General features: G+C 34.9%; 1 protein-coding gene across 7 annotated transcripts in view; it reads right to left on the bottom strand.

The window, feature by feature from the left end:
* MKLN1 (muskelin 1) overlaps nucleotides 1–24,233 on the bottom strand; it is a 381,688-nt gene that overhangs the window by 67,458 nt on the left and 289,997 nt on the right. For all 7 annotated transcript variants that reach the window (XM_063815012.1, XM_001135321.6, XM_054656300.2 and 4 more), the window contains 3 exons: nucleotides 23,143–23,335; nucleotides 11,352–11,429; nucleotides 8,028–8,093 (listed from right to left, as the gene is read on the bottom strand). In XM_063815012.1, coding sequence (XP_063671082.1) covers nucleotides 8,028–8,093; nucleotides 11,352–11,429; nucleotides 23,143–23,335 — 337 coding nt within the window. The remainder of the gene's footprint in view (nucleotides 1–8,027; nucleotides 8,094–11,351; nucleotides 11,430–23,142; nucleotides 23,336–24,233) is intronic.

The following is a 24,233-nucleotide window of genomic DNA, read 5'->3' as shown; positions in this document are numbered from 1 at the left end:
ACCCTACAGACTAAAAAAAGAAAATAAAATCTAGGTACTATTAAGTTTCTAATAGCTAAGAAAACAAGGTATATGAGACACCGGGAAGCAACAATTGCTTTAAAATATAAGCCATGTTAAATAAGCTGAAATTAACTTTATGAAGTTTTACTCTAGTGAAGGTGTTTTTTAAAACAATTTCCGGAGACAGAATCTTGCTCTGTCGACTGGACTGGAGTGCAGTGGCACAATCATAGCTCACTGCAGCCTCGAACTTCTGGGCTCAAGCCATCCTCCTCAAGCCTCAGCCTCCCACAGAGCTGGGACTACAGGCACATGTCACCATGCCTGGCTAACTAAAAAAAATATTTTGCAGAGACAGAGGTCTTGCTGTGTTGCCCAGGCTGATCTCGAACTCCCAGCCTCAAGTGATCCTTCCACCTCAGCATCCCAAAACTCTGGGATTATAGGTATGAGCTACCATGTCTGGCCAGTGTTCTTAATTTTGTGAGTTAGTAAGAGTCTCTTTGATTATCTGAAGCCACGGATTTTCTTCCTAGAAAAAATTTGCAAACAGACAACATGTTGCACCTAACTTCAACAGATAAAGAATCCTTGTGCTAGAAAACTTTAAAATGCATATTTAAAGTAATAACTGGGCTTCTTTAAACTATATTTTACTACTTATGCACCAATTTTGTTAACATGGAATTTCCTGGTTGTTCAAACTCTACTTAGAGAAAGTTATTCTTCACTACTAAACCTACCTGATCTTCATCAAGAAAATTCTTATATGCACTTTAATATTTTGTCTCAAAAATATTATAAATATATTTATGGTGTCCCTTCCTAAGGCACCAATTATATAAAAGATTAAACAAATATACCAAAATAACATTGGTTTTTTAGAATGTGGAATTATGAGTGAGTTACTTTTTCCCCTCAACTCTGCTTTTCAAGTTGTTTTAAACTTTTTCACAAACTTTTTAATTACTTTAAAACATTTCCATAGTGAAATTTTGTCAAATTATGCAAAAAACACACAAAAGAAAATTCCTGAGTCATATAAAATTCTCTCAGCATAATTAATCACTGCTGCATATTAATATATGGCATATCAAATGCATGTTATATAAATAATATATGCACATATAAAATACATTATTTCATTTAACTCTCACAATTACTTAGTTTATTATCACCATTTTAATCAATACAATTCATTCAAGATCGAATAAGAAGTCAGGGGTAGAGCCAGGATTCAATCTCAGGGATGTCAGACACCCATCTCTCCTTCCCACAAACTTAACACCTACCTATTATATGTGGCTGCCATATCATTAAGATCTGACTAGAAAGGTTCTTTCAAAGATTGATGATAAATACAATCTCTTTGAAAGTGATTAAGATCAACCTGATAATTAAGGTAACTGCTGATCAATAACAGGGCTATGGTACCTAAATGATTAAATAGACACTTAGAGTATATGAAAGCCCTCAGTAAATTATGCTACTAATAGTCATAATAGAAACACAGAAGAAATTTTGGAGAGAAAAACCCAAGGATACACCAGATTCTGCACTTGAGCCCAAACCAAGTTCAGAAAGCAACAAATTTTACTCTAACAAATGCAAAGCTCTATATTTAGTTTTTCTACCTAGATCCCGAAGTAATGATAATTACAGCTTTGGGAAGCATAGTCTAAATGGCATAACAAGTAGAATCTGAAAATTTAAATATGTTCGAATATAACCAATAAAACAGATCCACCACAGAAAATATTAGTATAATAAATGACATAATAACCTGATCTACTTATCAAGGTTTACAGCAGTATCTGAATACAGTTTCCAGGTAAATATTTTTCTTTCTACTCAAAGGAAAATGAATTTTAAAACTTTGATCCAATCCAACAAATATTTAGTGCACATCTACTCCATTCTAGCCTCTATAGTCATAAAAATAAATAAGGCAAGATCCCTGTCCTTCCCCCCTTGTCCATGGGGGCTGGGAAGCTGGAGAGACAGCAATGGTATATACAATACTTGTGTGAACAACTCTACAACAATGTGGAAATTATTGTAGTAATAATGGTTTGAACAGTGTTACATAAATGTAGAGGGAATTATTACTTTGGTTAGATCTATCTCCTGAACCTCAAACTAATATATCCAACTGCTTACTTGACATACCTATGTAGATGTCTAATTGGCATCTCAGACTTAACTTGTCTAAAATCAAGTTGCTGAACAACCCACCACATTACCATATTGGATCCTCTTGTTGTACCCATCTTTTCTAATTGCTCAGGTCAAAACTTTAAGTCATCCTTAGCTTCTTTTTCTCACACTTCTTATCCAGTTCATCAAAAAATCCTGTCAGCTCTATATGATACCTTTTTTTTTCTAGTTTCTCTCTCTCTCCCTGCCACCATGTGCTCCCCCTCTCTTTTTCTCTTTCACCTTCTCATACTCACTAATAGCTACTCTTTCATAAGCAGCCAGCTGATGAGCTCATTCCACATACTTTTTTTTTTTTAATTATACTTTAAGTTTTAGGGTACATGTGCACAACGCGCAGGTTTGTTACACATGTATACATTTGCCATGTTGGTGTACTGCACCCATCAACTCATCATTTAGCATTTATATGATACCTTTTAAAATACATCCAAAATGTGACCAATTTTCAACATTACTACTACCATTCTAGTATAAGCCAATGCTATAATCACTTCTCAGGTGAGCAATAGGCTCCTTAAAGGACTCGCTGCCCTTCACTCAATTTGTTTTGTTAAAATGCAAGGTCAGTTCATAGCATTTCTTAAACCCAACAATGGCTTCCCACTTCACTCTGCATGTAGGTTAAAGTCCTAAACAAAGTCCTAAAAAACTCAACACAGTTTGTGCCCCTAGCTATTTCTCTGATTTCACCTCTTCCCACTCTCTTTCTCTGACTTCACCTCTTCCCACTCTCTTTCTCACATACCTCTGATCTAGCAACAAAAATTCTGGAAAAAAAACCAAGAGTAGTAGAAAGGTGGCAACGTTTTACTTTGTAATAATATCAGTTCAATAATGAATATCACCTGTATGAAGACACTTTATTTGAATACCTGGTTCAGCAGTACTTACCATAAAATGTCAATTAAGATAGGGATTAAGTCCTTTAAGAATATCTGTAATGAGGCCAGGCACGATGGCTCATGTATGTAATCTTGGCACTTTGGGAGGCCAAGGCAGGATGATCACCTGAGGTCAGAAGTTCAAGACCAGCCTGGCCAACATGGCACAACAATGTCCTACTAAAAATACAAAAATTAGCTGGGCGGGCGCCTGTAATCCCAGCTACTCGGGAGGCTGAGGCAGGAGAGTCACTTGAACCCCGGAGGCAGAGGTTGCAGTGAGCCGAGATCATGCCACTGCACTCCAGCCTGGGCAACAGAGCGAGACTCTGTCTCAAAAAAAATTAAAAAAAAAATATATATATATATATATATACACATATATATATGTAATGAATCTTCCCAGAAAACTACACAAAAACAAAAATTTTGCACACCGTTTAAAGACTATCATGGGCTCCCTTAAAATCTATTCATGAAGCTTCATGTAAACAAACATGAAATAGCCAAAGGACTGAGAACAGAACAAAAAATCGACAGCAATAGCTAGCTGAAATAAAAGATTGGGAATGCCAAGGCATGAAAGTTGTTAGACTTCTGAATAGTATTTTCTGATTTCTTTTGTTTTCTCTTGATCAGAGTCCTGGATTACCCACAGTCACAACCAGAGACCTGTTTAATTTAACCTGAACCATAATTTCAGTCTTGTGAAAGTTCAGAGCTTTTCCTATTGAGTTCCAGGGCATGTTTCCTCATATTTCTGCTTCCAGACATTGGAATCCACAGAAGTTGCCTCACTACTGTCCTACCTCAGTTTGAACCCCAAACCTAATTGTCTCACCAGTATCTACCAAAAAATAAATAAATAAAAATCAACTCCCAAATCAATTTTACTAGAGAAAACTTCTAAGAATTTGGTGAGTAAAGACAGAGTCATGTCATGAAATGTGGCATTCTGCCATCCTGCTGGCTCTACTACCACTTATCTCAAGCTTGTCCAACCTGCGGCCCATGGGCTGCATGAGGCCCAGGATGGCTTTCAATGTGGCCCAAGACAAATTTGTAAACTTACTTAAAACATTAAGAGACTTTTTTTGTGATTTTTTTTTTAAGCTCATAAGCTATCGTTAGTGTATTTTATGTGTGGTCCAAGACAATTCTTCTTCCAATGTGGCCCAGGGAAGCCAAAAGATTGAACACCCCTGATTTATCTCCCTTTTTTTTTTTTTTTTTTTGAGACGAAGTCTTGCTCTTGTCTCCCAGGCTGGAGTGCGATGGCACAATCTCGCCTCACTGCAACCTCCGCCTCCCGGGTTCAAGTGATTCTCCTGCCTCGGCCCCCCGAGTAGCTGGGATTACAGGCACCTGCCACCATGCCCGGCTAATTTTTGTATTTTTAGTAGAGACAGGGTTTTACCATGTTGGCCAGGCTGGTCTAGAACTCCTGACCTCAGGTGATCCACCCGCCTCGGTCTCCCAAAATGCTGGGATTACAGGCGGGAGCCACCGTGCCCGGCCATCTCTATTTCTTGGTCCATTTCTCTGGTGCTAACGAGACAATTTCTCTTAGTGTTACAAAAATAGTTCCTTCTACAATCAGGTCTCAGTATTTTACTTTGTACTCCAAAGCACCTTCACAAATAAATACAGTTCTCTTCCTAAAAAGAATGCTGTTGAGTAAAATTTTCTCCAACTTATAATTAAGTAGAAATTTTAAAAATACATTTTTAATAAAAAAATTTTAAATCACTGGTAATTGTACCACCAGACGTAACTAACGTCAATATTTTGGTATGTGTCCTTCTAGTCTTCCCCTCTATAGTGAATGATAAATTTAAAACGAATCATCACTTCTATCCCTATTTCTATACTAAGATATCAAAATGTCGACAAAAGGTTTCAGATAGCTCTTCTTGGAAACATATTTTTTGAACGTAAAAAATAAAAACAAAAAAACAGAAGAGGAATTCCACCTCCAAATGTTTTATATGCCATCTCTATTACTGATATCAAGGACCACCTGAATCTGGTGAAATCCTTTCGACCTCAATGTCCACGTATATTTAGTACTGTTTCCACACTATATGTGGCAATGGTAACATACTGAAAAGCATGAGAACTTGAGCAACAGACAACTGTATATTAAATGACCACCCTTGATTTCTTTTAAAGGCTGAAAAAATCTAGTTTTGTCATCAACCATGGGCCTAAATAAAGTTTGACCCAGAATTCATAACGAATAAAAGAAAAAAAGAAAGCACTCCAAATAGGTACAAAATGGCTCTAACTAAAATATCTACTAACAGGATAATTCCCCAGATTTTCTTTGGTAGAAATATTTGCTTAAAAGTGTATTTCTAAAGTACTTCTGTAGCTTTCTATAAACTGGTGTCAATATTGAAGTGTGGATATAGGCCGATTTTTCTTTGTACACCTTCGCTAACCTATAATAAATCCTTAGAAGCTATCGAAAAGAGATCACTCCTTTAAAGGTCCCATCTGGAGTAAAATTCCATGACTACAATAGTCATTCTCGCTACGCTTTCCTATAATTTCTAAAGTAAATCTAGTAGTTACTCAAATAACATTTTTCCTCTTTGAGTTTTTGTTTTTTTTTTTTTGTTTTTTTTTTTTTTTTTTTTTTTGACAGGGTTGCGCTTTGTTGCCCAGGCAGGTGTGCAGTGGTGTGATGATGGCTCACTGTAGCCTCCAATCCTGGGCTCAAGCAATCCTTCTGACTCAGCCTCTCGAGTAGCTGAGACTACAGGCATACACCACCCCATCCAGCTGATTTTTTTATTTCTTATAGAGATGGGGTCTCACTATGCTGCCTAGGCTGGTCTTGAACTTGTGGGATCAAGGGATCCTCCCGCTTTGGCTTCCCAAAGTGTTGCAACTACAGTCACGAGACAGTCACTGTGCCTAGCTGAAATATTTTTTTAAAGGGAGTAGGGGTAAGGACCCTGACCATCAAGACTTTGCTGAAATCCTACCCCTAATGCATAAAACAAAAATATTATAGAAAAATATCTAGGCCTTTGCGCCACTGCACTCCAGCCTGGGCGACAGAGCAAGACTCCGTCTCAAAAAAAAAAAAAAAAGAAAGAAAGAAAAATACCTAGGCCTTTATAACTTTACTGTAAGTATTTCAAGGCTCTCTGACCTGAAAAGTTAGATTTTAATTCTCAATGACTTGCTCACACTAAGTTCTGTCATGACATTTGCCTATTCTTTGAATAATTTTCTGTTTTCAAATTTCATGGATTATAAAAAGAGGAAAATTTTTTTGTCTTTCTTACACATGTACTTTACCTATCACATATGGTTCATCTCTCATAATAATTAACACAGTAAGCACTATGAAAATTCCTTCTGCCTCCCCAGATAAGGTGAGCTTTAAATGTTAAAGTAAACCATATTACTTTCATATTTAAGGAAAGTGCATTTTGCTTTAAAAGGTAAAGGCTCCTTTCAAATAAACATAGATTTAGTATATTATTATAGCATACTACAACCAAATTTGTTTGAAAGGGTGGGCCGGGCATGGTAGCTCACACCTGTAATACAAGCACTTTGCGAGGTTGCAGCAGGTGGACTGCTTGAGCCCAGGAGTTCAAGACCAGCCTGGGCAACATGGCAAAACCTCATCTCTATTTTAAAAAAAGGTTGGGCAGGGGAGGGGTGTTTAATAATATTTTCCTTATAGTACTGATGGAGAAAAAAGAAAAGCATTACAAATTCTACTCTATGTTCAAAAAAAGGGGAAGCTACTGTGTAGACAATCTAAAAATAAATTTTCATGTCTATATTGATAAATAATTATTCTGGATAAAAAATCAGTTTGTATATAAATCTAGCTCTTTAGTAAATAAGCATATGAATATTTATTATACTCTCAGGCAGAAAAAAAGATGCCTAAGACTCTATAGCTAATTCAAGCCTATTTCTGCAGGGCAGAAAGGCATTTGGAAAGAGGGACCAAAATTAAGAAAGTGAATTCCTATACCTTAAAAATGAACCTTTTCCAAAGAGACCCTAATAACAGTCTCAAACCAGTTCAGAGGTTATCATAGAAATTTAGCTTTTAATTTTAAATTAAAAATTATAATTTCTCTTCTTACAAAAATTATGAAAATAAATTCATGTCAAGAAGACTTAGTGTCTACATTGTAACCATTTTTATTCTTAATTATTTTAGAATATGAGTCTCCAAGCAATTATTTTATTCCCGAAGCACTATGAGTTGGCATAACACACAGTATAATTGAGCATTCATTACGCTTGGAAAGAGTGGTATTCTATGCAGTAAAGTTTTCTAAAATCCAGTAATAAAATATAGCTATGGTAGATTATTGGTATTACTTGCTTTTTAAGCTGCTAATCTGAGACCTATTATAATGTTGGCATTAACCTCTAAATATTATGGTAATTAAGTTTTCCTAGGTTTTAGAAACTTAAAAAAAAGTTTGCTACCAAGCTTCAGAACAAAATTTAAAAGACAGGAAAAAAAAAACAAACAAACAAACAAAAAACAACAACTAAATTATTTACAGGCTTGTGAACAGTTTTTAGCAATTAATGGACTTACCAACACTTAGCTGCCTAATTTGATATCTGCTTCCTCTAAAAATATATCTTAGTTCTCTTTATTCCAGTAATTCCCATATTACTCTACTATGTAAGTGCAACAAAAATCCAGAAATACACCAGTTTTCCATGAAAATACAACACATATAAACTAGACACATACACACACATGTACAGACACACATAAAAGGCCTCATGTTAAACTTTTTTTAGGTAATCTAATTTCATTTGTATAAGAGCCCCCCACCCCCCGCCCCTTCCTTACCTGCCACTGCCTGGTTTAGACGATGCCTGTAGCCAATGAAGATTTTGCTTTCCACTGCAACTGCTACTCACCTGTTTGAACATCAATAACCATCTGATGGCCTCCTCTCATTCCTGGACGGTTATCTTCCCCATCACCTTTAGAAGAAATAATAGTTTCTTTTAAAGGAATAACAAAGAACAGCATATCCAGAGTAAATTTATTCATAAGTCTGTAATCAGTAGTAAAAATAACCCACCCTTATTTTTTCAAAATATTAATAAGTAAAAGGACTCATAAAAGTAACAGTATGACTCAAATCTGTGTTTATAATAATCTTGTTCTTTTTTCCAAATGCTTTCAGGACATTAATGAACTTGGAAGTTATTTTTGATTTATTTATGATCAATGCCACAAACCAGCAAAGACACAGAATATTATACAAAAACATAAAACAAAAATCTCTAAGCTACTTGAGTGCCAAAGTGAAGGTCAAAAACAATTACAAAATTAGATCTCCCGTATATATTCTAGGCATAGTTCATTAGTATGATGAGCAGTTTTAAAGTTGAGTTATCAAACTATTTACTGAAAACAAAGATGCTATCAAGTTTTATATTAATGATATTAATTTTGTATAATGTATACAATTATTTTGTATAATTTTTGTATAATTTTGTACTTTGTGTAATTATTTTATATAACTTTGTATAATGTATAATGTATTAATTTTGTGCCAATATTTCAGCAATCAGTTCCCACCTAATTTACCAACTATTTTATGTAAGTACTGACTGAGGAAATCTAAGATTTACTTCACTTTGATTCTTATTTCCATCACAGAGCTTAATAGGCAGGTTTAAATACAATCAGTAAAACTTTATTTAAACTTCCAAAAGAGAACACTATTATTCAACTTGTATCTAATCTTACTTTACACCACATCTTACATAAATAAAGTTATGGCCGGGCGCGGTGGCTCAAACCTGTAATCCCAGCACTCTGGGAGGCCAAGGTGGGTGGATCACCTGAGGTCAGGAGTCCACGACCAGCCTAGCCAATATGGTGAAACCCTGTCTCTACTAAAATACAAAAATTAGCCGGGCATGGTGGTGGGTGCCTGTAATCCCAGCTACTCAGGAGGCTGAGGCAGGAGAATCACTTGAACTCAGGAGGCGGAGGTTGCAATGAACCGAGTTTGCACCACTGCACTCCGGCTGGGCAACGAGAGCGAGACTCCATCTCAAAAAAAAAAAAAAGTTATAAATTCATTTCAGTAGTTCAAAAGGTTGTAAGATTCTAATGTCTTACTTGATATGAACTAGAAAGCCTAAGGCTTTCTTCATAATTCTCCTATTAGTTGAAATATATTACTTTGGCTAATAAGTTTCCCTGTATTGGCTTTCTCCTAATGTAAAATTGAGAATATCCAATTTTATACTAATTTTACAAGGGTGCTATGAAAATGACTGAAATGTCAGTTCTTATATACAGAAAATAAGATACAAAACTGAAGCTTTTCATTACTACTGTATTCAGCGGCTAATCATCCAGAAGTTCCCTCCAAATCCTTTCTCCTAATAGTTAAGCCTTTAGATTGTGCAATTTATTATCATTGAAGCTTTGCCCTTTTCTTCTTTCCTTCCCTCATCAGTCAGTACCGTATCGCCATCTTTACGAATAGATTTAGAAAGCATATTCACCCCTGAGAGGTCTGAGGGAAAAAAGAAAGCACTAAAATGAATTCATTTTCAGTATGTTTGTATTTTATATGTTGAATCCATTAGTTTGCAAATACACAATTACTGTCTGTTTGCTATAATATGTGTGTCTTTGAAGAAAATTACCTCATACATGACTGATAAAATAGGAGAATGATGTTCATGTAACATCAATTATGGAGGTTCTTAAGCAATTTTCCCCTGCATATTAATATGCAATACTATCAGGAGAAAGCTTTCTCACAACTAAAGAGAAGTCCTTAGTAATATATGAAGACCACAATGAAAAAAGCTCAGTATCCATAGAACTGCCTTCCTTTAACACAAACAGTTGCATTAAGAAATTGCTACACTTTCCACTATGTTAATTATCTGGCAAAGCAGTGAGTACAGATGAAGAAGTGACAAAACCTCCCCCCTTATATGAAAATAAGGTATTCATGAAGAAGACTATACTCTGGATCCGATTTCAAGTTTTGATGAAAACAGTCTTTATTAGAAGCAAATGCCCTCTAGGATCTACATTTCAAAGACAGAGGCATGAGCCCAGGGCTTAAGTCTCTAAACACACTATGATGTTCAATATAAATACCTTTAAAAACTTAAATGTACTGTTATTTATTTTTATTACAATTATTACACTAGTTTTTATTAGTAGCTGGTTATAAAGTTCCACAGATTTAGAATGGTCTTCTGCCTTTCTATTTTTCTTATATGCCTTGCTAGGTTTAGCAAATAATTTTGCATAACTTAAGGTTTTCAAGAACACGTGTATGGCATTACAACACAGCCTATAATTTTACACCATGCCTCTAACAAAGCAGTTTATAATGATATTCTGTGTAAAAGCTGCCCAACCTTCTGTTACGGCAGTAAATCAAAAAGGTTTAAAAAGAAAATTTTAATATAACAAATGAATTGTGCCACCTAGTTAAGGAACCTATGCCTTGTTTTAAACATCTGCTTTTTATTTATTTTGCTGTGGTTATTGTTTTGTTTTTTGAGACAGTCTCGCTCTGTTGCCCAGGTTGAAGTGCAGTGGTATGAACACGGCTGACTGCAGCCTTGACCTCCCAGGCTCAAGCCACCCTTCTACCTCAGTACTCTAAGCAGCTGGGACCACAGATGCTTGCCGACATGTCTGGCTAATTTTTTTTTTTTTTTTTTTTTTGAGATGGAATCTCCATCTGTCTCCCAGGCCGGAGTACAATAGCATGATCTCAGCTCACTGCAACCTCTGCCTCACAGGTTCAAGTGATTCTCCTACCCCAGCCTCCCGAGTAGCTGGGATTACAGGCACACATCATCACGCCCAGCTAATTTTTGTATTTTTAGTAGAGACAGGGTTTTGCCATGTTGGGCAGGCTGGTCTTCAACTACTAACCTCAGGTGATCTGCCCACCTTGGCCTCCCACAGCGTTGAGATTATAGGTGTGAGCCACCACACTCGGCTGTATAGCTAATTTTTTGTAGAGACAGGGTCTCACCATGTTGCCCAGGCTGATCTTGAACCTCTGGGCTCAAGCAATCCTCCTGCCTCGGCCTCCAAAAGTATTGGGATTAGACATGAGCCACTGCACCTGGCCAACATCTTCTTTTTTATTAACTTAGTACTATGATACTTGAACTACCTTGGGAAAACTGAAGACTGAGACATTAATGAAAAAGAACTACAATCTAGAAGGTATGGCTTACCTTTGGTACTTTTGGGAATGATTTGACTCCATCGTGGCTTATATTCCTGTTGACTGATATACTGATTGAACAAGCCATCTGCAAATATTGAAGAATGAGAAAGAATTACACCTTAACTACTTACATTATTTATTATAGAAAAAAAATTAAAATTTAAAAGGCTACATTAAATTACTAATATGTCACTAATACAAAAGCACATTTTCATAAAATATGCATCACTTCAATTTCACTTCATGCTACCTCAAATATAAATAGTAAAATATTAATTGTCACAACCATGCAAACAAATTGCTTTAGGGGAAGCTCATATTAAACGTACTATGTTTCTCATCATCACTGTACGCATTAGATACAAAGTCACTGTTGCATTCAACAGACACGTATGTGACATTATCAGAGGGTTAGAGACCTTGAAAGAAGGAAAAGGGAGTGAACTGGGAGGGGAAAAAAAGTCATAAGACAATTTAAGGCTGCAAAATAGAAGCAGGAGAAAATAAAAATAAATAATCTGAATAAATGTTCTACTTCATTGAAAAAAGATCTTATATATCTTTAAAAAATCATTTCTATCATTATCATAAATATAATTAAGAAGAGGAAAGGATAGCTAAAGATTAGGAGAATTATATTTTCTTTTTGTGATCTCCCACCACTTGTCTTTATTTCAACTATGAAATTCTTAATCTTTACATCCTATAATGACATGGATTCATTGCATCCTAATCTCTTTCCCCCAACAGTGCTTTGTGCCAGTACTTTTTGCCACCCATATCCAAGAGAACTAGAGAAGAAAATAGAGCTCCAATAATTTTGGTCTAGGTCCTTGATACATTTTCAGGAAAAGGGAACACTAACTTTAACATGTGAATTCCATTATTATACAGTTTTGAGTACAAAACTACATAAAGATAAAAGTACTAACAGCAGTAATAAAACTATACTTATGGAACACTTACCAAATGTTAGAATTTATGCTGTCTCATCTGATTTAATTCTAAAAACAATCCTATGAACTACACATTATCATCTCCATTTTATAAATCCAGAAATTTGTATTTAAAAAAAGTAAGAAACTTAACCAAAATCACACAGCTCTTAAATGGTGGGGCTGGGACTAAAGTTCTACCATGTTTTCCTTACTCCTGATTCTGCTGTATTGATAAACTCATAATCTACTTAAGTTGTTACACTAGTTACTGTAATGGTATGGAGACTGAACTCCCTACATACATCCCCACATACACACCTAAATAATTATGAAGCCCTATTCCCGTGGCCCTCAACAAAGATTAGTTTAAGAACAGTATGGAACCCAATTTTGGCTAATGAAACATGAGGAATCTTCTGGGAGACTTCTAGGCAATTTTTCCTTACTTCTAAAGAGACATACAGAAAAAAAAATCTACTTTTATTCCTCTGGAATATCTGCATGTAATGTATACAAATATTAAAGCCAATTTGTCGAAGTACAAGAATGCAGTCAATTCTATAATGATGATACAGCAGAGAGAAAGAAAGAAATGATCACTGAATCAACCAACCATGAAATCTGCCTTACCTCTGGACTTCTTGCTATGTGCTACAATAACATTTCCTTACTTTTTAAGCTAGAAACCCTAGCTTTTACATGCACCCAAATAGATCATAATTTATAAAGTTACTTTTACTATTAAACTCTGTCATGTGACTCAATTTAAAAGTAAAACTGTTTTCTGCGATTTATATATTCACCAGAGACCAACCAATTTAGAGCACTCCCCCTAATCTTTCTTTTCTGGGTAATTATGAAGCTCAGTTGTAACCAACCCTTTCGCTTTCAAGACTTTTCAGCTGGCTTTAACTGGAAACCTCCATCCTACAGGCACGCTCATCAAATTCCCTTTCTTCTTTGCCTTTGAGACTTTTCAAAATTCTTGCAAAAAGTCAGTAAATACTGCAAATACTAAAGCAGGGTAAAGGTTAAAAAAATGCATTGCTTTTAGTACCTTGTTTTAATGTAAAAGAACTTCCTGCAACTTTCGCAATCTAAAAACAGAGTTGACACCTCTGCATCCCAAATAATCTCCATGCTCCCTATTATTTCTAATTCTTGCAAACGCTTGCTAATAAGGCCTTTTGCCTTGGTAGGCTTGCTTTAGATATATAATTCAGCAAAACTCAGCCTCTCTATTGAAACAATGGTATTCTCATCTATAAAAATATGACATCCATTACACTGTTTGAAAATCTTAGAAACAAATTAGTAAATAAGAAATTTAAAGATGCCTGTGAACCATGTGAGTTCAAAAATTATTTCTGTTTAAAGAAGAAGGCAGTTGCTAATATTTCTGTAAGTCTATTTTTGACAAAAATCTAAAGCAAGAGATCAGAACAGTCAGATAAAATTAAAACTATCCAAAAGAAATTAAAATATCACTAGGAGAAAGCACACTAAGAACTAGTTGTTAATAATTTTTAAACTATTTAACTAGAGTCTCCAGGTCCAATATCACTTCATTTTTTCTCCTATAATTATGACTATAATAAATATATTTCATACAGTCCTCACTGAGCACAAGCTGTTCTTTTCTCCAATAATAGTGGATACTCTCTTAAAAAAGCACATGATGGCCCAGCCTGGTGGCTCACACCTGTAATCCTAGGGTTTGGGGAGGCTAAGGCAGGAGGATCATTCAAGGCCAGGAGTTCAAAACCAGTCTGGGCAACACAGAAATCCTGTCTGCACACACATGCCCACATACACATACAACATGATTTTAAAAACATGATTTAGGAAGCTTTCACCAAAAGGGGAAAAAAATTCAAATCTCTTGCCCAGAATTAGAAAGAAAACAAAACCAAAAAAATCCACATAGATTATAGTACTGCTGCCTAGTTGTATGTATTTATATTTGGTAAACTCAAACTTTAATCAAATTTGATTTTGCACCAAAATAGAGATTACATACAAAAGAAATAATTTAAAATGCATGTATAGGTAAATAACTTATAGAGCATAAAATCCTTTTTGACCATTCAACAATGATTAGATCAAAAAGAATTTTTAAGAAGCTGATTTCATCAGTTTGTCCAAATTCTGAAAAAAAGGGCAATATTATACCAGTAAGAATGTAATAGTCAATATTATGACACTGAACTAGTAAATATTTACTAAGACAGTAAAGCTTAGAGACAGACAGTATGGATTTTTGGCACCAGACTACCTGAATTCACATCTTAGCTCTGTCACTTACTAGATACACCATCTTAAGCAAATTAATCATTCTCATATATTAAACGGAAATAACAACAATACTTAACCTAGAAGGTAAGTATGAAAATTAAATAAATTCACGTAAAAGGCCTAGGAGAATAAACGGCACATTGTCAAGCTCTCAGATGTATGTTACTTACGATGATGATGATGATGACGACAATGATGCAGTGTTTGGAAATGTACTTGACAGAAAATTAACAATCTTTTATGAACAAAATGAGAAATATAGCACCAAGGCAAATAGGAGTTAAGAGGAGGAAGGAGTGATTCAGTGAGAATATAATGAAAGAAGATACCTTGAAAGAGTTGGCTTTGAAGAATGCACTGGAACTGAATTATATAAAAAGGAAAGTAATAGGAAAGAGAATACAGCATACACAAAGGCACAAAGGCATAAAAGAGCAAAAATTATGAAAAAAAAAAACCGTGTTTCAGAAAAAGGGTCTGGCAGTTGGGAAAGGGGAAAAAAGTGAGATTTTTACATTATGAGCATTGCTAAGAAACAAAATCTTAAAGAGAAAAAAGGTGTTATAAGGAAAAATCTTGCTATCCTGGAACACAGCCCTACCTCCTAACTCACAAGAAGCTTCTAAAAATAGGAAAAATTCACCACATTAAAATATTAATAATGTTAAAAAAGAATCAACCCAGGAATTATGCCACAATATAAAAAGGAAAAGAAATGAATTTTTTAAAGTAGCAAATGAATCTGATTCAACAGAAAAATGTAGCCTGCAATAGATGAAAGTAGCCAAATACCTTTCCACAAATTTATTCCACAAATAAAAAAAAGCAACTCTCTCTATGAAACATGAGTACAGATTAGAGATATAAGCAGTTGGAAAGTAGACATCTAAATAGTTGGAAAAGAAATGGCAAGACAACCAAAGGAAACAAAAATGGAATTGTTAGAAATGAGAGAAAAGAGGAATGAAAAAATTGAAAATATCACAGAACTGAAGGTCAAAGTGTAAGAAAGAGACACTAAAAATAATATAGTAGTGGAAATGGGATAAAGGGTTTAGAGAAGCTTAAAATATTAAACAGAAATGTGCAGTTAAAAAAGATAAAGGAGAAAATAAAAGAAATGATAGACAAAGGCAACATATATTTAATTGAAAGAAAACCAAAATAGACAATAGTTAACAGGGCTGCCACACTGGAGTTTCAGACAGCCTTGTTAATGTAACTACAAAATAATCTAAAACAAATATAATATTTAAACAGTCAGAGGGAAAAAGATTATATTAAAAAATGGCAGTTGAAAATGACAGCACACCTCTCAACAGCAACAATGGAAGCTGGTTAATAACAGTCGATTGATATTCAAAATGTATTTCAAGAAAATAAGTGTCAATCTGGAATTCTACATCTAGCAAAAATACCCTCCTATAAAGGAGACAAAATTTTCAGGCCATCAATTCTGAGAGAGTTGAGCTGCATTATAGAAGAAATTCTAAAGGATGGGCTTACGGCACAGGGAATGAACACAATCCTAGACGTAAGATTAAAGACACAAACAATAATGAAGAGAAAAAAAACCCAGTAAATATTTGGGTAAAATTAATGAACAATTGCTGTATAAGACAAATATTTTATAGGATCTTTGAACATGGTATCAAAATAAATGACAACAATAGAATAATGAATTAGAAGGTGAGAATATGAAGCTGAAAGTCTACTAAATCCTCACATGGGAAGAGAGAAAAGGCACTGATCAATTTTGTTAAGGTAATCATGCATACTTGTAATTTCTAAACTAATCATAAGTCAAATGATTTATTAATAAAATAAAATTTTCTTTATTTAAATAAAATTTATAGGAGATATTTCTCTTAAGAGGGATAAAGGTTGAAAATAAAAGATGGAAAAGATATGCCATACAAATAAGAAATGAAAACAGATCTTAATACAATTTACCTTAAAGCAAAAATATTTCTAGAGATAAAAAGGCACCTCATAATAAAAGATTTAATTCAAAATAATTTAAAATTTGTTTTCAATTAAAAACATGGCATCAAAATGTATAAAGTAAAATTGGACCAACTATAGGAAACATATAATTCCATGATCATAGTGGAAAGTGTTAACATCTTTCTCAGTAATGAGAATCAGACAGAAAATTCTTATTGATAAAGATTTGTGCAATATGATTAGCAACTCTGACCAACTGAACAGATATACAACACTGCTCCAACAACTAAAGAATTCACATTCTGTTCAAATATATATGATATGTTTATAAAAATTGAATAAGCTGGGTTATATAGCAAGTCTCATTAAATTTCAAAGGACTGGAAACATACAGGATATGCACTCTGGCCCCTATGCAATTATGCCAGAAATCACTAACAAAGAAAACAAGTAGTAAATCGCCACAAATTTGTAAATTAAAAACCACAGTTCTTCCAAAGAGCCATTTCATTTCATAATGAAAATACTAAACTGAACAAAAATAAAAATACTTCATAGCACAACTAAAGAACAAGAAGAGGAAATTTTATATATTTAAATGTATATAAGGGAAATTTTCAAAGTCTGAAAACTAATGAGCTAAGCATCTGGCTTAAAAAGTTGCTATAAAAAGACAGCAAATTAATCTCAAAAAGAGAAGGAAGACAACAGTAAACAGAGCATAAGTCAAGGACACAGGAAATAACAGAAAAGATGAACAAACCAAAAATTGGTTCTCTCAAGAGACTAGTGCACTTGATAAACATGTGCTGATGGAAAAATATATATATATATTCAAGATAAGTAACAAAAAAGGGGCATCTCAAGAAATCCTGCAAACGCTAAACAAACAGTAAGATATTAGGTATACCTTAATACCCATAAATTTGAAATTTTTGATTATAGACAATTATAGACAATTCCTAGAAAAATATCATTTCATAAACCTGAACCAAACAATTAACAACTCTGATTAGTCCTATGATGTTTAAAGAAATTAAACTGATAGGTAAAAACACTCCCACCCACCAAATTTCAAGCACAGACAGCTTCAGACACTGGAAAGTGTTTGGTTGTTTGTTTGTTTGTTTTAACCAAGTATAAAATAAAGAAGTAATTCGGCTGAGGGTGGCGGCCCACAACTGTAATTCTAGCACTTTGGGAGGCCAAGGCAGGTGGATCACTTGAGCCCAGGAGTTTGAAACCAGCCTGGGCAATACAGCAAAACCCCATCTCTACAAAAAATTAACCGGGTGTAGTGGCACACACCTGTAGTCCCTGCTACCTGGGAGGCTTGGTAAGAGGATCACTTGAGCCCAGGGAGGTCAAGGCTGTAGTGAGCCGTGACTGTGCCACTGCACTCCAGCCTGGGCAACAGAGAGAGACCCTGTCTCAAAAAAAAAGAAAAGAAAAGAAAAAGAGAAAACAAATAAACAAATAGCTCACACTCGAAATTCCAGTGCTTTGGGATCATTTGAGCAAGGAGTTAAAGACCAGTCTGGGTAACATGGCGAGACCCCATCTCCACATTTTTAAAAATTAGCCAGGCATGATACCATGCACCAATAGTCCAGGCTACTCAGGAGGCAGGAGGATAGCCTGAGCCCAGGAGTTCAAGGCTAAAGTTAACTGATCATGCCACTGTACTCCAGTCTGGGTGACAAAGAGAGACCCTGCCAAAAGAACACAAAAACCTCCACACAAAGGTAACTTCAGGTCCAGTTGCCTTCACTAGTAAATTCTACCAAGCTACTACTCATTCTACACAAACACTTTTAGATTCCTGCCCCATTCTATAAGACTGGAAGTACCCAAACATACCAAAAGATAACAAAACAACACATGCACATTAAAAGAAAACTGCAGACCAATATCTTACATACACAAATATATGCAAAAATACTTCATAAAAAGGTGGCAGATCAAATACAATACCTGAAAAGAGTAAGACACCATTATCAAGTAGGGTTTGTAAAAAGGAATACAAAATTGCATTAAAAACAGAAAATCAATTAAGATAATTCAACATACATATGCCTTTATAATGCTTTGCTTGACCACGCTTCACAGATACTGTGTTTTTTACAAATTGAAGGAAGTCTATGGATGCCGTTTTTCCAACAGAATTTCTTCACTTGTGTCTCTCTCTCATTTCAGTAATTCTTGCAATGTTTCAACCTTTTTCATTATTGTTGTATCTGTTACAGTGACCTATGATCAGTGATCTTTGATGTTAATAATGTCATTGTTTTGAGGCACCATGTTGTGTGTGTTCTGACTACTCCATAAACCAGCAGTTCCCCCATTTCTCTCCCTCTCTTTGGGCCTCCCTATTCCCTGAGATGCAACAATACTGAAATTAGGCCATTTAATATCTTTACCACAGCCTTTAAGTGTTCAACACAAACCTCTCACTTTAAATAAAAAAACTAGAAATAATTAAACTTAGGGAGGAAGGCATGTCAAAGGCCAAGATAGGCTGAAAGTTGACCTCTTGCACTAAAGTTGACCAAGTTGTAAATGAGAAGGAAAAGTTCTTGAAGGAAATTACAAGTGAACCCATGACTGATAAGAAAGCAAAACAGACTTATTGTTAATATGGAGAAAGTTAGAGCGGTCTGGATAGATTAAACCAGTCATAACACTCCCTTAAGCCAAAACCTAATCTAAAGCATGGCCTTAACTCTCTTCAAGTGTGTGAAAGCTGAGAGAAGTCAGAAAACTGCAAAAGAAAAGTTGGAAGCTAGCAGAGGTTGGTTCATGAAGTTTAAAGAAAGAAGCCACCTCTGTAACATAAAAGTGCAAAGTAAAGCCACAAGTGTTGATGTATTATAGAAGATGCAGCAAGTTATTAATATCTAGAAGATCTCGCTAAGATCACTGATGAAGGTAACTATACTAAACAGATTTTCAATGTAGACAAAACATTCCAATAGACTTCTATTGGAAGAAGGTGCCATCTAGGACTTTCATAGCTAGAGTGAAGTCAATGCCTGGCTTCAAAGCTTCAAAGGATAGTGTGACTGTCTTGCAAGGGTTTAACGCAGCTAGTGACTTTAAGTGGAAGTCAATGCTCATTTACTATTCTGAAAAATCCTAGGGCCCTTAAGAATTAAGCTGAATCTACTGCCTGTGCTCTACAAATGGAGTAACAAAGCCTAGATGACAGCACATCTGTGTACAGAATGGTTTACTGAATATTTTATGCCCACTGTTGAGACCTACTGCTCAGAAAAAGAAAAAAAAGATTTCTTTCAAAGTATTACTGCTCACTGACAATGCACCTGTCACCCAAGAGCTCGATGGAGAAACACAGGAATATTAATGTTTTCATGCTTACTAACACATATCCATTTTGTAGCCTATGAATCAAGGAGTCATTTAGACTTTCAAGAAAATCTTATTATTTAAGAAACACATCTTGTAAGGCTATAGTTGCCACAGACAGTGATTCCTCTGATGGATCTGGGCAAAGTAAATTGAAAACCTTCTGGAAAGGATTCACCATTCTAGATGCCATTAAGAACATTCATGATTCATGGGAAGAGATCAAAATATCAACATAAACAAGAGTTTGGAAGAAGTTGATTCCAATGCTCATGGATGATGTGGAAAGTGTTAAAGGCTTCAGAAGAAGAAATTAACTGCAGATGTGGTAGAAATAGCAAGAGAACTAGAATTAGAAGTAGAGCCTGAAGATGTGACTGAACTGCTACACTCTCATGATAAAACTTGAATGGATGAGAAATTGCTTCTTATGAATGAGCAAATAAAGTGGTTTCTTGAGATGGAAACTACTCCTGATGAAGATGTTGTGAACATTGTTGAAATGACAACAAAGGATTTAGAATATTACATAAACTTAGCTGATAAAGCAGCAGCAGGGTTTGAGAGGACTGACTCCAATTTTGAAAGAAGTTCTATTGTGGGTCAAATGCAATCAGACAGCATTGCATGCCACAGATAAATCTTTTGTGAAAGGAAGAACTCATTGATGCAGCAAATTTCATTTTTGTCTTATTTTAAGAAACTGCCACAGCCACCCCAACTTTCAGCAATCACCATCCTTATCAGCCAGCAGCCATCAATACTGAGGCAAGACCCTTCACTAGCAAAAAGAGTATAACTCACTGAAGGCTCAGATGATCATTAGCATTTTTTAAGCAATAAAGCATTTTTTAAGTTAAGGTATATGCATTTTTTTAAAGAAATAATGCCACTGTACCTTAAGAGGCTACAGTAAAGTGGAAAGATAACTTTTATATGCACAGGCAAAGGAAATAAAATTTGTGACTTGCTTTATTGTGTCATTCACTTCACTGCAGCGGTCTGGAACCAAACCTGCAATATCTCCAAGATATGCCTATAATTAACAACTACTGCACAATCCAAAAAACGAGAGTGGAGAGATTATTTTTTAAACCAGGAACAGAAAAAAGAAAGAAGCAGGGAAAGACAAAGGGAGAAAGGTAGAGATTTCAGGTTGAAACTTTATGACTACCTTATTAAACTTTATCCTTCCTTTATCTCACAAAAGAAAATTTTTCTTTCTATAGCAAATAAGATAAGCTCAGCAAAGGGAGGATTTCAGTACAATCTCTACATGTCTGAGTAAAACATTCCTGTCCCTAGGTGATTACTTTTGCCTATCATCACTGGATCCTGCATGGGCAAAGAGGTAGTAGCAATTATTGGTTCCAAAATCACCTCTAATAAAATGAAATGTAAATACAGTGATGTTTCTAGACAAACAAAAAGCCTATTACAGAAATAAATAGAGCCTTACACTTTCTTAAAATACAGAAAATACTTAAAGATCATACTAAGTAATATACTAAAAATACTAAAAGTAGCTTTTGTATCCTCCATTACAAGAAGCTTGACAGAGACTCTTTTGATTCCCTAGATCTTCCTATTTAGCAGGCAGGAACTTCTTGTCCTTCTCTGCTATGTTTTTAATAGAGCAGAAGCCAAAAAACTCTGCACTGTTTACTTCCTTATTTGTCCAACAAATCATCATCAATGAGGTCAGAAGCAAACAGAACAACCCTGAAAGGAATGTTTATTAACTAACAGTGTTCCAGGCCAGTTTAGAGAGCCCATAGTATTCACAGTACAAAAACTATGATGTGGCTGTAAGTTTCAAGAATTGAGCAACTACTAATTTCTCTAAACTTGGTTCCTTTCTAGAGCCAAAGGATAAGTTAAGTCTCTAGATATCAAAACTGCACAAGATTTTTATCAGCTAATCTTAACCAACTGAGTACGTCACTAAAGAGAGCTTTAAAATATAACTGTTTTTAGCTTATTAACTGTAGAGTTGCCTGTGGCTGTTGTTTTGCTTTCCCTTCACAAAATGGTATCAAATGCCTTACTGATAAATATCTGAAACAAACAAAAAAGCCCTAAAATTACCTATGCCTCCCTCATCTTATGAGGTTTAAAAAAAACCACAGAATTCACTCCTAGAAATGGCATATATATACAATTTTTTTTATTGGTAGCATTTTAAAGTCTGGTAAGAGATTAGTTATTTGTTTGTTTATACTCCAAAATATACTCAATTTCAAACATACCAATCATTTATTTGCAAGTATCATCATCAATCAAGTAAGCAATAACAATGCACAAGGCTTAGAAGCAGATTTGTCATATTTTAAAAAGTGGAGCTCAAAGCAATTCATTTTAAGTTAACTTTAAATTTATAAACTCAAGGCAGTACAGGTCTGGTTTTTTTTTTAGCTACCCAATATCTGATAAATATGAATACCTAATAATAGATGATAATAACAGTGATAAAATTAAAATGAGAGCAAACCACTGAATAATCTATTATTTCTTATTTCTTCCTATAAAGGATGCACCAAATTCAATTCCACAAGTTTTATATTGTGCAACTATTCTGTTGTTTGTCACTATGAAAGTTACTGAGGAAGATTAAAAAAAAAAAGTCATACTATAAGCAACAACAGAGTCCCTTTTTAGTTTAAATAACAAAACACATCAGACCTTAAAAATCCAAATGAGTGTTACCCTCCAAAGCCAATACCCTGGGAGATAATACAGATGTTCAACTATTCACATTTCTTTCAAAGCCAGACTACAGGTCACACAAGAAAATCAGCAATTATATAGCATTCACACCACAAGGAAGTTGTTTTCAATACAAATCTCCTTGTTCCTTATATATAATTGTTTACTAATAACATTTTTTATTATCTAGCCCCCCTTCTCCTCAAAACTACACTGTTAATGAATATTGGCTACCAATATCAAAATATTATTTCTGATACAGTTTAATGCTAGTTAATGTTATCATTTGTAAGTGCATGGTTTCCCAAGATGACAACTTAAATTTATATGTGAGTTCAAGTACATTTCAATTTTTTAAGTCTCATTACATCATGGATCTATTTTACATGAAAGAAGTCCCTAATCCAAAGAGATAACAATCTTTAACCGAGTAAAAAACCAAGAAAAAAAATTACAGTAATAACTGGCATAAGCCTATATTCTTTTTGAGAAAAAGTTTCCCGTATGTACTTGAATTTACCCTAATAACCAATCTAAGTTTCATACCATTTACAGCCTTTTCAATCAACTCTTCGCAAGCATCAAAATCACCCTTCAACACCAGCTTGTCATGAATATCTGTTAACATGGGATGTTCCAGTGCAATCTTGGTTTTCTTTTGCAGTGACTCAAAAGCTTCTGTATAGTTGTGTTGTCTGAAGTGTTTTAGGCAAAGGCGAATAGCTTCCTGTTCACGGTACTACTAGAACACAGAGTAAGTATGGAAAGAAGAGATTTGGTTAGATGATACTGTAGGAAACAATAACAACAGTAAAAATAACTAATCTACACTGAGCATTTATTAACACTATGTGCAAAGCAGTTTACTAACCTGATTCATTAGGTATCATTATTTGGCTCTTTTAACTAGCAAAACTAAAGCTTGGCCTGTTCCAATAACTTGCTCAAGGTCACAAAGTATGTAGCCAAAAGTTATTAAACCAAACCTAATTCCAGAGCCTCAACTTTGAAGAAAGGGAGAACATCTATTTCTTAAACTCCACTTAATACTGTAAAAATTATAACTCCATAGCATCTATTAATCCCATTACAATGCAGGTACTGAGAGCACAAAAGAACATTAAATAATCCACATAAATTATATTATGCTATTTTTGGTTTTTAAAAATAAACTATTACTTGAATGACAAGTATCAAGTATACAGATATTTCAAATTTACAAACACATTTTATGACTCAAAAATCATCAAAAAGAGACATTTAATCTTTTTTTTTTTTTTTTTCTTTTTTTGAGACAGGGTCTTGCTCTGTCTCCCAGGCTGGACTGTAGCGGCATAATCTCAGCTCACTGCAACCTCCGCCTCCCAGGTTCAAGCAATTCTGCCTCAGCCTCCTAAGTAGCTGAGCTTACAGGCACGCGCTACCATGCCCAGCTAATTTTTGTATTTTTAGTAGAGTCGGGGTTTCACCATGTTGGTCAGGATGGTCTTGAACTCCTGACCTCAGGCAATCTGCCCACTTTGGTCTCCCAAAGTGCTGGGATTACAGGTGTGAGCCACTGCGCCCGGCCTAATTTAATTGTTTTCTAAGCCTGAACTACCTCATCTATTAAGCAGCTATAAAGTAGACATCTCAAT

This window comes from Pan troglodytes, chromosome 6 (genome assembly GCF_028858775.2).
Source record: "Pan troglodytes isolate AG18354 chromosome 6, NHGRI_mPanTro3-v2.0_pri, whole genome shotgun sequence".
In the NCBI taxonomy this organism is placed as follows: Eukaryota; Metazoa; Chordata; class Mammalia; order Primates; family Hominidae; genus Pan; species Pan troglodytes.
This window is presented reverse-complemented; position numbering and strand designations above follow the sequence as displayed.